Source organism: Setaria viridis, chromosome 8 (assembly GCF_005286985.2).
Source record: "Setaria viridis chromosome 8, Setaria_viridis_v4.0, whole genome shotgun sequence".
Taxonomy (NCBI): Eukaryota; Viridiplantae; Streptophyta; class Magnoliopsida; order Poales; family Poaceae; genus Setaria; species Setaria viridis.
Genome location: NC_048270.2, coordinates 30,957,000 through 30,970,016, shown reverse-complemented (window position 1 = coordinate 30,970,016; position 13,017 = coordinate 30,957,000). Strand labels below are relative to the sequence as shown.

The 13,017-nt window shown below is 40.2% G+C and overlaps 1 protein-coding gene and 1 pseudogene across 1 annotated transcript; both read left to right on the top strand.

Moving 5' to 3' along the window:
* Nucleotides 1–262: 262 nt before the first annotated feature.
* Nucleotides 263–3,730, top strand: LOC117834491 (uncharacterized). Its single transcript, XM_034714053.2, has one exon. The coding sequence runs from the start codon at nucleotides 263–265 to the stop codon at nucleotides 3,728–3,730; it is 3,468 nt and encodes a 1,155-aa protein (XP_034569944.1).
* Nucleotides 3,731–4,212: 482 nt separating this feature from the next.
* On the top strand, nucleotides 4,213–12,751 carry LOC117834490 (uncharacterized; annotated as a pseudogene).
* Nucleotides 12,752–13,017: the final 266 nt, after the last annotated feature.

Sequence of the window (13,017 nt, the reverse complement as noted above, 5' to 3'; positions counted from 1 at the left end):
TTGCTGGTAGTAAACTTAAATGTTCGTTCATCTACTCTGAAATTTTGATTCATTTAGGTGGTTGATGAAGCTATACCTCCATGAATAGTAATATCCTTATGTAACTATTGACTTCAGCTAAACTTTTGTCAGGACTACATTTTTTTCTGTTACTAAAAAAATTATTCTTTGTATACCTGCAGGATCTGATGAACTAAGAGTTCTGTTTGCATAATTATTGCATAAATGTAAGGTTGATTGGGCCAACTTGCTAGAGAGCGTGATGGAATTCAATAGAGAAGAAGCCATACGGGCTAGAAGAATTGCTTTAAAGAAGCTGGAGAAAAGAGATTTTTTTGGTGCCCAAAGGGTTGCACTTCAGGCACAAAGGCTTTATCCAGAGCTTGAGAACTTATCCCAGTTGTTAACTGTATGTAAAGTGTACTGTGCAGCAGAGGAAAGGATGAACAGACAGTTAGACTGGTATGGTATTCTCCAAGTAGAGGTAACAGCAGATGACACGGTCATAAAGAAGCAATATGACGAACTTGTGTTTTGGCTTCATCCTAACAAGAATACTCTTCCTGGTGCTGAAGCTGCTTTCAAGTTGGTTTCAGAAGCTCATACGGTATTGTGTGATCATGTAAAGCGGTCTCGCTATGACATTAAACGACAGGCTACACAGCTATCAGACACGACTCTAGCAAACAGAAGTGGTGTGGCCAGACATGGGAAACCATATGATTTGACAGTTGTGTTCTGGACCATATGTCCGCACTGTCAAAAGCGATTTGTCTACTACCAACGGAACTTTTTGGCCACCTGTGATGACTGTGGGAAAAACTTCTTTGCATTCAAATTGAATGAGCAGGCTGTGCCCTCAACATTCCTATCAGCTCCACCAAAGAATTCCCAAGTTTCACAAGAAATGGTTTCATGTCAGCAACATGTTGTCCCTGACCGACTGGTACAGTTCAGTAAGATTCATGCTACAGGAGGGAGCATGGATCCCACACATACTGATGAACCTATGAAATGTGATGGAAGCTCAGGTGGTTATGGGGAAGTCAGTTCAGAGGCAAGAAGCAATGTAGTTCAGTGTTCTGCAGTGAATGAAACTCACTCTTCGTCACCTTCTGCGGACAAAGGTACAACTGGAAGCGTGATGCTAGAGTCTCTAGATCATAACATTGTTGCCAACCAGAATTTGAGTAGAGAAGATCCATCTACAGTTCTAAATGCTGCAGGGTCCTGCAATCTTCAGAGATTAGGCAAGAGGAAGCAAGATGATTGTGCTGACAGCAGCCCCAGCAGGAATTCTTGTAACCGTAAGAGGCAAAGTAAGGACAGTTCACTTGCTGATGTTAATTCAATTGAGGATAAAATGTATAATGATGATGTTCCTGGTGTTGGCAATCAAGCTGCCGAAGATCTTCCCAGCACAGTGGACTTCCAAGATGAAGGAGATGCAACGCATGGAGGCAGTCAGTACAAGAAGGAAGTTGCAGATATTAACATTTCTAGTCAGATGCATGGCAATCCTGTGATTACCTATGTGTTCACTGACGGCAGCAGGGACTCTTGTAACAATAAGAGGCAAAAGAACGAGAAGGACAACTCACTCGCTGATGTTATTCCGAGTGGTGATAAAATTTGTAATGATAATGTTGCTGGCATGGACAATGAAGCTGTCGAACATGTTCTCAGGACAGCAGACAGCCAAGATAAAGGAAATGCAACACAAGAAGAGAGGCAGCAAAAATACAAGGAAGGGACAGATTTTGCTAATCAGATGCATGGAAATCCTGTGATTACCTATGAGTGCACTGACAGCAGCCGCAGGGACTCTTGTAACAATAAGAGGCAAACAGAGGACAACTCACTCATTGATGCTAATCCGAATGATGATAAAGTGTATAATGATAATTTTGCTGGCGCTGGCAATCAAGCTGCTGAAAGTGCTCCCAGCACAGTGAGCAGCCAAGGTGAAGGAACTGCAACACAAGAAGGGAGTCCGCAAAAGTACAAGGAATGGACAGATATTGCTGATCAGATGCATGTCAGTCCTGTGATTACCTATGAATGTGCTGACAGCAGCTGCAGCAGGGATTCTTGTAGCAACAAGAAGCAAAGGAAGGACAATTCAGTCACTGATGCTAATTCAAGTTATGATAAAACGTGTAATGATAATGTTGCTGGCACTGAGAATCAAGTTGCCGAACAAGCTCCCAGCACAGTGGACAGCCAAGATGAAGGAAATGCAACACATAAAGGCAGTGAGCATAAGTACAAGAAGGAAGGGACGGACATTGCTAATCAGATGCATGACAATCCTGTGATTACCTATGAGTGTCCAGACTTCTTTGATTTTGGAAAGTTAAGAGATGTTAACATGATAGCAGCTAATCAAATCTGGGCAATTTATGATGATCATGATTTCATGCCAAGAGTTTATGCTCAGATAAATCACGTTGATGCTTCCAATCATAAAGTTCAGTTAACTTGGCTGGAGCAGAACACAATGAGTGAACAAGAGATCAGATGGACTCGTGAAGAACTACCTGCTGCCTGTGGAAGCTTTTGCTTAGGAGAAACATATGTACTGCAAGACCCATCCATGTACTTATCTCATAGAGTTTCATGGGGAAAAGGGAAAAATGGGAATTCATTTGAAATTCGTCCTAAGCAGGGTGAGATTTGGGCTCTTTACAAAGAGTTGAGTTTGCAGCAGAGCTCGGACACAGATAACCATCAACCCTTTAGCTATGATGTTGTGGAAGTTTCCAATGTCTCAATGAATGTTGGTATCGTCGTTTCCCCCTTGGTCAGAATAGAAGGCTTTGTGAGTCTATTTGCAGAAGTTAAGGACAGACCCCGTATTTTGATACCATCAAGTGAGCTATTTCGTTTTTCTCACAGTATCCCATGTTATAGAACAAATGAAAAGGAAAATGCAGGGGTGGGAGGGTTACTGGAACTAGACACTGCAGCTCTTCCATGTGACTTTGGCGCAGCGTTTCCTTCCACTACTCTGGACTCTTACATGGATCTCAGCAAGAAAAAAGTCACTGAGTCTGTTGGTGTTGCATATCCTGATTCTGAATTCCACAATTTCGACGAAGACCGTTCGAGTGAGAAATTTGAGCATGGACAAGTTTGGGCTCTGTACAGCAGTACTGATATGTTCCCCAACCTCTATGGTTGGATAAACAAAGTTGAGAAGGAACCATTCAAAGTACATTTGACCTGGCTGAAGGTTTGCCCGCGAGGGATAGATAAACATTGGTTGGAGCAGGACATCCCTGTGAGCTGTGGTAAATTTGGGATGCGGAATACGACTTCTGAGCATCATGAGACCTGTGCCTTCTCCCATTTAGTCATAACCAGGTGCCAAATTGGTCCAGGCCGTCAGGTCAAGATTGCTCCAAAGGCAGGTGAGGTCTGGGCCATATACAAGAATTGGGCACCCGGCTGGGTTCCTTCCTGTAAAGATTGTCCTGCCGATTATGCTACTGGCGAGATCAAGATGTGCACTGAAACTAGCACACTGTTTGCTTTCCTGACCAAAGTCGATGGCTACATCTCTGTGTTCAAGCCTGATGTGCAGAAGGGAGCACTGGAGGTACCAAGGAAAGAGAACCTGAGATTTTCTCATCGGATACCGTCGTTCCGCCTTACGAAAGAGAATGGCGGCAAGCTCCATGGCTTCTACGAGCTTGACCCTGCTGCTCTTCCTGAAGTTCTTCTGTAGGAACTATGAAGCTTCTTCCCCTGAATCGCCTCTTTTGACGTCTGACTTGACTCGAGACTGTAAAGGGCAAATGTTTGAAACTTGTAGGGTGCATATGTGCTACCCTGTTGGTGTACCTGAAGTTCAAAACCATGCTAACTTCTTTTGCTATATATTCTCTTCTGTAGTAGACTGTAGACATGCTGTCTGTGAAGTAAACCCCCCAATTGTGCGGCGTTCTCCAGCTTTGAACTCCAAAAAGTGTTGTCATGAAATTCTGCTTTAATTTCGATCGAAACCTTTTAGTGCACATATGTGCCATTCAGTTTAGTCTTACTGAAAACCAAAACCATGCTAACATGTTAATTGGAGGCCCTCCTTTGTTCTTTAGTTGCCATTCTGTACTAAGGGCAAGCTCTTCAGTCTTCATTCACTGGTACTTTTAGTGCACCGGTGCCGGTGCTTGTAGTCGTAATTTTTGTTTACCAGGCTCATCACGTCTTATGGTGCCAGTCACTGTTGTTGGACTGCAGTACCTTACCACTGCACTGTCGTTTAACCATGCATTGTAATTTTTAACAGTAACCTGGGCATTTCACTTCTGGGTTGCACAGGCGTTTCAGTCTAAAGAACCATTGCGTGCAACTTCTTGCCTTTTCCTGTTTGATCTTTTGAACTGGAGCCAACACTATGTTCCTTGAAATAAAGCTAGAAACTTTTGATCCGCAGAATTTCAATAAGTGCAATTGCGTTGTAAAAGTTTGATGCTAGTATTTATATATAAAAAATTGGAAACTTGTACTTGAGAAGAACTCAAAAACTTGCAGTTGGCAGTTAACCATTTTTGCCTTAGTTAAATCAAACATGGATGTCGATTAGTGGCTTTTTGTTACACTGGAGAAGTTTTGCATTAGGTAAAATGGCATTGCTAAGACTGATGGCTGCATTAGTGTCCAATATAGGCAACATCTGCTACGATGGTTGACACGTCGTTATCTAGTGCCTCACATTCGCTTTTATGAAACGGTTGTTTTAATAGAAAAAAATTATCTTTCTTGTACCTTTCACTCCCTCACATCATAAAATATTTTGATATGGTAAAATAAAATGGTATCTGAATAGACATAAATGAATTGTCTGGATATTAGAATTTAGAATTGTACATAAGATAGTGTTTCTTGGATTTATGTGCCAAATTTCATAATTCATATAGGAAAACTCAAAGAAAACGTATGCACAAGGTTGAAGTAGAAACATGAGTTTCGAAAAAAAATGTATTGTGTTTACATTACATTTTCACAAAGAAAACATATGCACAAGATTTATGGCCTTATTTACTGCTCTGTTAATGGTTAACCATTACATTTTCACAAAGCAATTGGTGCTCTTGTGCTTGTTTGTTGGTACGTTAACTGACATGTTTGATGATCAGATGCTGCGGTACATGTGGAAAGGTTCTTGATGAGGAAATATACACTGACGAGCCTACTTTTGTTAAAGATCCCTCAGGGACGGTGGGTTTTGCCTCCATGCTTTGTAATATTTGGGCTTTTCTTTTCCATTTACCCATTGCTCAGATTAAAATTTTTTGGGGGCTATACAGAGCCGCTTGGCTGGAAGTATTCTGGCAAACATCGGTTCTCACTATTCAATGTCCCGTGAAAGGATCTTAGAGAAAGGTATTAATCTTTAGGCTTTTATTTATTTTACTTTTCGTGTTACTCTGTGAAGTAATTTTTATACTTTATTTTACAGGGAAGGATGAGATTAGTCAGATCGTCAATAACTTACATGTCAGCGGTGGAGAAACTATCATTAGCAAGGCTTATTGCTTCTATAAGGTCTATATTGGTCTATATTTCTATTATCAGTCAATAGTCATGTTGTTTAAATGGAATGCACCATCACGATTTTGATGCTGCTTCTTTTTTAAGTGCAGCTAGCTATTGACCCTAATTTTACAAGGGGGCGTAGAACAACCCATGTTGCAGCTGCTTGCCTTTACATTGCCTGCCGGTATATGCTACCACCGGCCAGTACTTAATGGAACTTCAGAAATATTTTTGTGTATTCTGCTAACTTCTGATCAAATATGGCCATTTGTTCTGCAATTTGTTTCCACCCTGGCTACTTTTGATGGGACTACTAGTAGTTAATGTTATATTATCTCCCCTTCTGTTTTTCAAAAAGCTCATACAGGTTTTACTTCTATTATATCCATTAGAAAAATAAACACTTAACCTTCAGAAGCTTCATCTCAGCGGTCCATAAGGATTACAACATTTTAAATGCCTAAATTATAACACAAAGTAAGCTTTTTCAGGCCTCATAAATGCATCTCAAACTCATTCAAGAGGCTTTGTTAATATGTGATGCATTCCTCCAAGTAAGCAAAATGTACATGTTCCCTGCATATTTGTTGTACAGTTTTTAAAGAATGCCCTATCATTGGAACCTAAGGTTACGATTTACTAAATTTTCTACTGCTGAGTTCTTAGCAGCCAGGATTTGTTAGACCTTTTTTACTTTTTTGTTTCTATTGCCTAATACAGGCTCCATGAAGCATGAGTAATAACATCATCTATGGGCATGCTTAGCAGTCTAGCTCGTTACTGTTTCACCTAGCCTGGCAAGGATACCCGTTTTGTAGGGAGAGAGAAAACTTGCTTTGCCCGGCGAGCTTGACCAACTTAGCAAGGATTTCGTTGCCTGGGTGGGCGAGTTGAATCGTCTCCCTGCACGGGCAAGGTTTGCTTGCTCTCCTCATTCCTCTCGGAAGCAAAGGAGCCCCTGCCAACTGTTCTCCTGCCTGGTTGAGCTCCCCCGTGGAATCGATGACCTTCCTGTCAGATCCATCGGTTCATGGCGTGAATTGAGTTTGTCGTCGCCAGAACAGAGTCCCTGCCTTGAACCGAAGCGTTCCATTCTGAAATCAGACAGCACGAGGTGCAGATCGTGGAAATCATTAAAATTGAGATCTTCCACCGAAATCAAGGCCTTCCCATCCTTGATCGATCGACTTGCCGCGCTCTTCAGCAGAATGAAGCTCCCATGCTGGAATCAACACCTTCCCTTCCAGACAGAGTGGCTCGCTATGTGGACCAAGATTTTCATTATCAATGTCGGTATTGTTGCTGCCGGAAATGGGGCCCTAATTGTTAGGAGCATGCTGCTGCCTCTAGGAACAAGTTCCACGTCGAGGGATTCTCTAGCCAATTGAGAGGACAAGGGAAGAATGGCAGTCTGCTTCTAGAAGAAGAATAGAGAAAAGATGAGGGAGGGAACCAAACATGCCGTAGGAAAATTGCCTTGCTTTGTTAGGCAAGGCTAGCCTCTCCTAGCCAGGCTTGGCAAGGCTAGTGAAAGTTCCAAGCTTACCCTATTTCTTCCAAAAGCTCTTATGTTTATTGATTATTGCTAAATTCCTTATTTAGCTTATTATTTCTTTCTTAATCATCAAAATATGAAAATACTGCGTTCACAATCATGCTTTTAGTGGTATGTTTTGCAAAGTATATTCTGGTTCCTTTTATTTTTGTTTCAGCAAGCTATATTATAGTACTAATGTTCAGTTTATCTACTTTTCTTGCCAGGCAAAGTAAGAAAGCTTATATTCTTATCGATTTCTCTGACTATCTGCAAATAAGTGTGTTAGTATCCCAACTATTTGGTCCTTTATCTAGTATGACTCAATGAAGGGGCTCACCTGTATTTTGTTTCAGTTATGTCCTAGGTGCTGTTTTTCTCCAGCTCTGCCAAGTTTTGCTACTTGCAGATCATCCAATTGTTCAAAAGCTTATAGATCCCAGCCTTTTCATCCATCGTTTTACAGAACGTAAGCTGATGACATATTCTGTTGCATTGTATATTTTGTTCATTTGCTCTTGTGTATGTAGTATGAGCAATTGTTCAAAGGGTTGAGGTATGCACAAATATTCTAAGATACTGCCAGTGTCCAGGTTTGTTGATGGTTGGGACTTGGGAGCAGCCTCATTTTGCCTGGTCAATCATGGCTTGCCCATTAAAGTATTTTAATCTTGAAACTCTACCGAAGATTGTCACATAGCATGTATTTCAGCTCCAATACTCACAAAAGCTACATGTGCCCTTAATATGTATATAATATTACTCAATGCTGCTAATTTTTCTTGTGCGTTCTAGGCTTTATTTGGTTATTTAGTGTAAGTAACCCATCGAGATTCCAACCTGGGTCTATTTTTATACTAAATGGTGGAACGCTATTGGTACCAAAATAAAAAAGAAATCATTGCTTTGTGGGTTCACACTTTGTTTTGAAAGTGAACTGTTGGATTACCCGGTGGACTATCAAATTGGCACTGGAGAGGTTATATGCAAATTAAAATATTGCCTCTATTTGTTTGGCTAATCCATTCAGTGCAATATGAGACTGAACTAACCTCACCTCATGGCTAACTGAAAATTGCGCCATGGAACAATTTGTAGAGTGGTTTTGTTTTTTTGCAAATGTTGCAAATTACATGCCATATGGGTTATGTCTACGGTGACGAGGTCCTTGTGGGTCTTGCTTCTAGGTATTGACCAGAATTAGTTCCTCTATTCATGTTCTTGGGTCTGATTATTCAGGTTTTGTTACAATATATTGGTTTATTTTAGGTTTGTTGGGGAGGAGGGATAATTCTGTCTCAGACACAGCTTTACGCATTGTAGCTAGCATGAAGCGAGACTTGATGCAGGCAGGCGTTCCTTCCTATGTTTCTCTTATCTTGTTTCACAAGGCTGAATAAGCTTACCACCTTTTCCTCTCTTGCAGACTGGGAGGAAGCCAAGTGGATTATGTGGTGCAGCATTATACATTGCTGCACTGTCTCATGGGTACAATTACACCAAGGCAGATGTTGTATGTCCTGATGCTCATGAAATATCTTGAACTTATTTGATAACTTATACTAGTGTTCTCCTTTGCCAACTTAAATTTGTTTTTTTTATGTATGCCTGTGCATATTTCTGTGTGTAGGACATAGGCATATGGCTGAACATTGTAGTGAAAGTGTCGATTCTATTGTATGTTTCTCAGGTTTCTGTTGTGCATGTCTGTGAAGCCACTCTAACTAAGCGATTGATAGAGTTCGAAAGTACAGATTCTGGCAGCCTAACGGTATGCTTCTTTCTTCCATGAAATTTCCAAATTTGATGAACCAATAGTTTATAACATTCTGTTGAAATTCCTTTTTGGTCATACAATTTATTATTGGCACAGTGCACATGTGAATGGCTGACAGTAACTCATGTAGTGATGTTCTCATATAAAAAGAGTCATTTGTTTGTAAGCTGCTTTTCTGTAGCATAAGGAACTGTCAGCTCATGATAATGGTTTAAAATTCCATTTTTGGAAAAAAAGCTCAGACCCAGAAAAAGATGATACTGGTCCTTTCTAGGCCAGTAACGGCAAGCAACCTAAATTTGTCATGTGGTTTTAGTTTGTTCGTATAAATGTATATTTTAAGAAAGGTTAATTCATAACTTTAGTTTGGCCATTCTAGGCCTGTTCGCACACAGAGTTACTAGGTACACTTTCAGAAACACTTTTTATCAGTTTGAACTAAAACAAATGCAATTGTATTGCAATGCTCTTGGATCGGTATTCGTTGTCCTGCTACCTTCTAGAGAAAACTGTTCACTTATTGATTTGCAACCTGCATCATGGTGTAATAAACAAGTATGAACCTTAGCAAGCAATATTAAGACATCCCCTATCAAAATACACTGCTTGATTTTGTCATTCTTAATGCATGTTAAGCAACATGTCCTTAAACAGTTCTCGTAAGATGTGAGTATGCCTATATCTTCATGCCCCTTTGTTAGATTGAAGAATTTCTGGCAACAGCTGATGAATATAATCAAGAGCCTGTTTCAAAATGTTCACTCAAATCCGGAGAAATTCTTTGCAAGCACAAGGGTAAAGAAGGTTTTGAGCATTTTGCTAATGGACTTTGTGAAAAATGCTACAATAAGGTAAATCACATCTACTATGCGCATAGCACATTGACTTGCAGATTTCATTTTCTTTTGACATTTCGTATTATTGCCCAGTTCGCTAAACTATCAGGTGGACTACAAGGTGGTGCTGACCCTCCAGCATTCCAACGAATTGAAAAGCAAAGACTTGAAGCTGCAGAAAGGGCTGAAGAAGTTGTTGCAGTTAAGGAGGCAGCACTGGAAGAATCTCTTTGTGACACATAGAATTCTGATGTTGAGAACCCAAGAAAGATAATAGTTGGGTTTTTTTTTGTTGGGGGGGGGGGGGGGGGGGGGGGGGGAGGGAGGGGGGTGCATCCGCAGTGTTACCTCTAAGGAAATTTGTCCCCTATTTTACAAGTGTGCCTAAGAAAATAAATTTAGCTCACAACAAAACTGACTATTCTTGTATGTAGTTCCATCTTATCTTGTAGCTTGCATAACAGAGATTTTACCTACCCATGCACAATGTTTTTAAAGTGATTATTATATTTATTCTTTGGTAAGTCTTAAACTCTTCAAGTAAACAAACATTATAAATTTATAGTTCAATAAGGTAGTATTACATACTACCTTTTAACATTCGACGTTATTTATGCAACTTCACTGATTCCCCAACTTTTTCCTAATGTCTGTTAACTTCATTGATAACTTGTATCCAATTTCATTGGCATTATATTAGTATAGATGGTATTGCAGGATTATAATTCAGAGGATTGGAGTAACGCTCCGAATTGGTCTTAGATTTTTCCTTGCTTTTGGTGCTCCAACTACTCCCTCCGTCCCGAAAAACAAGTCACCCAAGGAATTCTAGGACAGATTAACAAGGAAATAAAATGACCTTGATTGCCCCTATTTATTAGCTATATTTGGTGCTAATTGACTGCCACGTGCACATGCACACATGCCAAATTGAGTATAATGACTTATTTTTTGGAATAAATTTTGAATCATAGAATGACTTATTTTTCGGGATGGAGTAGTTGCGGACGTGAAGTGTGCCAAATTGTCTAACAGCTCTTGATCTGTCCAACATATTGTGCACTACGTTATCTGCTTCTCCTGAAGTGTCTGTTGGGACACAATAATAGGAAATTTTGTTCGGTTTGAAAGTTGATGACTTCTCAAAATTTTATGTTCCATGTAGTGCACATTATTTGTTCAAAATTTCAATGGCATAGCCCTGTGCTTATAGAGTTGTTTTCAAGACATCAGTACCAATGTTGGGCCTAGGCATATGAAGGGGCAAAGGACATAAGGTGCTGTGTCAGTAGAAGAGACGTTGCCATGAACTGGATTAGAACGTTGTGTTCTTTCAAGTTAGGATAGTGTAAGAGTATATATGTGTTAGTCTCATAAGTTGGTATCCTTGTTTAGTGTTTTTGTGCAAGACGCAGAGGCAAATTGTGTTAGAAGGCATGTCACCCTTTCTTAAGGCACATAAGCATCACCTAGGTGACAAGGCGTGTTGTACATGAAAGGCGTCCTGCCGCCTTAGACTGGGTGGGACAGAGATATGGCAGCAGTGTGGAGACAGGGGTTGCTGCTAAGGGGAGCATTGGGAGGCATGTGGGGATGAGGACAGCTGGTTCTTGCTGTTAGCATATTCCATTCAAGCCTTGCTCTGCCTAGTGCCTACTGCTGTCAGCAACGTAAAAATAGACTTTATAGATTAATAAGCATATGTAGAAGTTTTGAACAATTCCATCAGTTTTTGTTTTGTATTCTTTGATTTGAAAGGGTTTATTAGGTGGGTAACAATCCTACGTGGATACATGAAAACAACCCCTTAAAACATAAGTAGAAGTTTTGAACAATTCCTAAAAAAGTTACCATATGTCGGAGAGCTGATGTTTCATAATCATACAGACTGTCAAGATCAAACACAATTTCTTTTATTGTATATGAAATTGGCAAATAACGAAGAAAAAACCAACAACTAGGATGAATAGCTTTTGCACTGAATTTTTATCTTTTTCTTCGCTTTTTTGTCAATTTTACGTGAAGTGGTTTTTTGTCAACTAACAACCAGAAGAAATGAAGTTTTATCTGCAAATTTCCGTGGCTATGTATTATCACATCCTCTGCAAGTGATACTTATGTTTTGTGAAGTGGTTTCTGTGTTTCTGCCCAGTGCATGATTCCTGCTAAATATCTACCTAGGTAACAAATATATTTGGCACCACAAAGTAACTTTGGACCATTTAGACCCAAGAACAATACTGTCAATAAGACAACAGAATGATGCAAAATCTACTCTTGTTGCTGAATTTTGTGTGTGTGTGTGGCTGTGGCATTATTACATGCTATTTCTTCCATCATATTTTTTGTGTTGGAACTCGTGTCCTTATCCCCCCCCCCCCCCCCCCCCCCCTTCTGTGCTCTGGGAGCTCACTTCGAACAAGGTGTAAGAGCAACGGTTGCATCCGGGGAACTCACAAATGACTCCGAGGTGTCCAAGGATCCTGAAGGGGGAGGTTTTTTTACTTCCTGAACCATCATACTTAGCAATAATTTCAGTTTTCCTGTTTCAAGTCCTTGTTATGTTGATTGTTTCTGAAAGCTGAATGCTATCTTGCATACTTAGGTGAAAATTGTGAAGGTGATGCTGATCCAGAAAGCCTTTCTGATATTGACGATGTAGAGGTACTTTCACAGTGAACTTTATCATTTTTTTTGAGGATTTATTCTATGGCACCAGTAGTTAGATGTGGGGTGATGACCAAGCAAGCTTTTGTAATTTGCTGTAATGCTACGAGTTTTGTAGGTTGATTGGTACCTTCTCAATGAGGAAGAAACGCAATATAAAAAGATTACCTGGGAGGAAATAAACAAAGAGTACCTTGAGGTAGCGATGACTCCATCAATGTAACACAGTATCTCATCTTGACTGAGGATGCTACTGCCTGCCGTTTGGTTTTACAGGAACAAGCAGCAAAGGAAGCTTTGGCAGCTGAATTGGCAGCTAGAGGTGTTGTTGTGGAAGAGGGGAAGAAGAAAGTAAGGAATGATTTTGTGCAATCAAACTTCATGTGTTCATTATGAACTGGTAGATCTTGAGATTGACAAAATCAACTCAGAAACCTCACTATCAACGATCACATCGTCTATGTCTAAAAAAATAGAGTTAATTAGTAGAATAAATTTAGGGCAATGTAAACACCGCACCGAGATAAGAACTTAGACCTAGGTAGATAGGTCCCACCGTAAGAAACCTAACGAACTAAGTTATGCCACCGACCATATACAGCTGGCTACAATCTGGTAGGCTCGCCTCCCCGAAGGACAAGGCGAAGGACGTGACATAACAT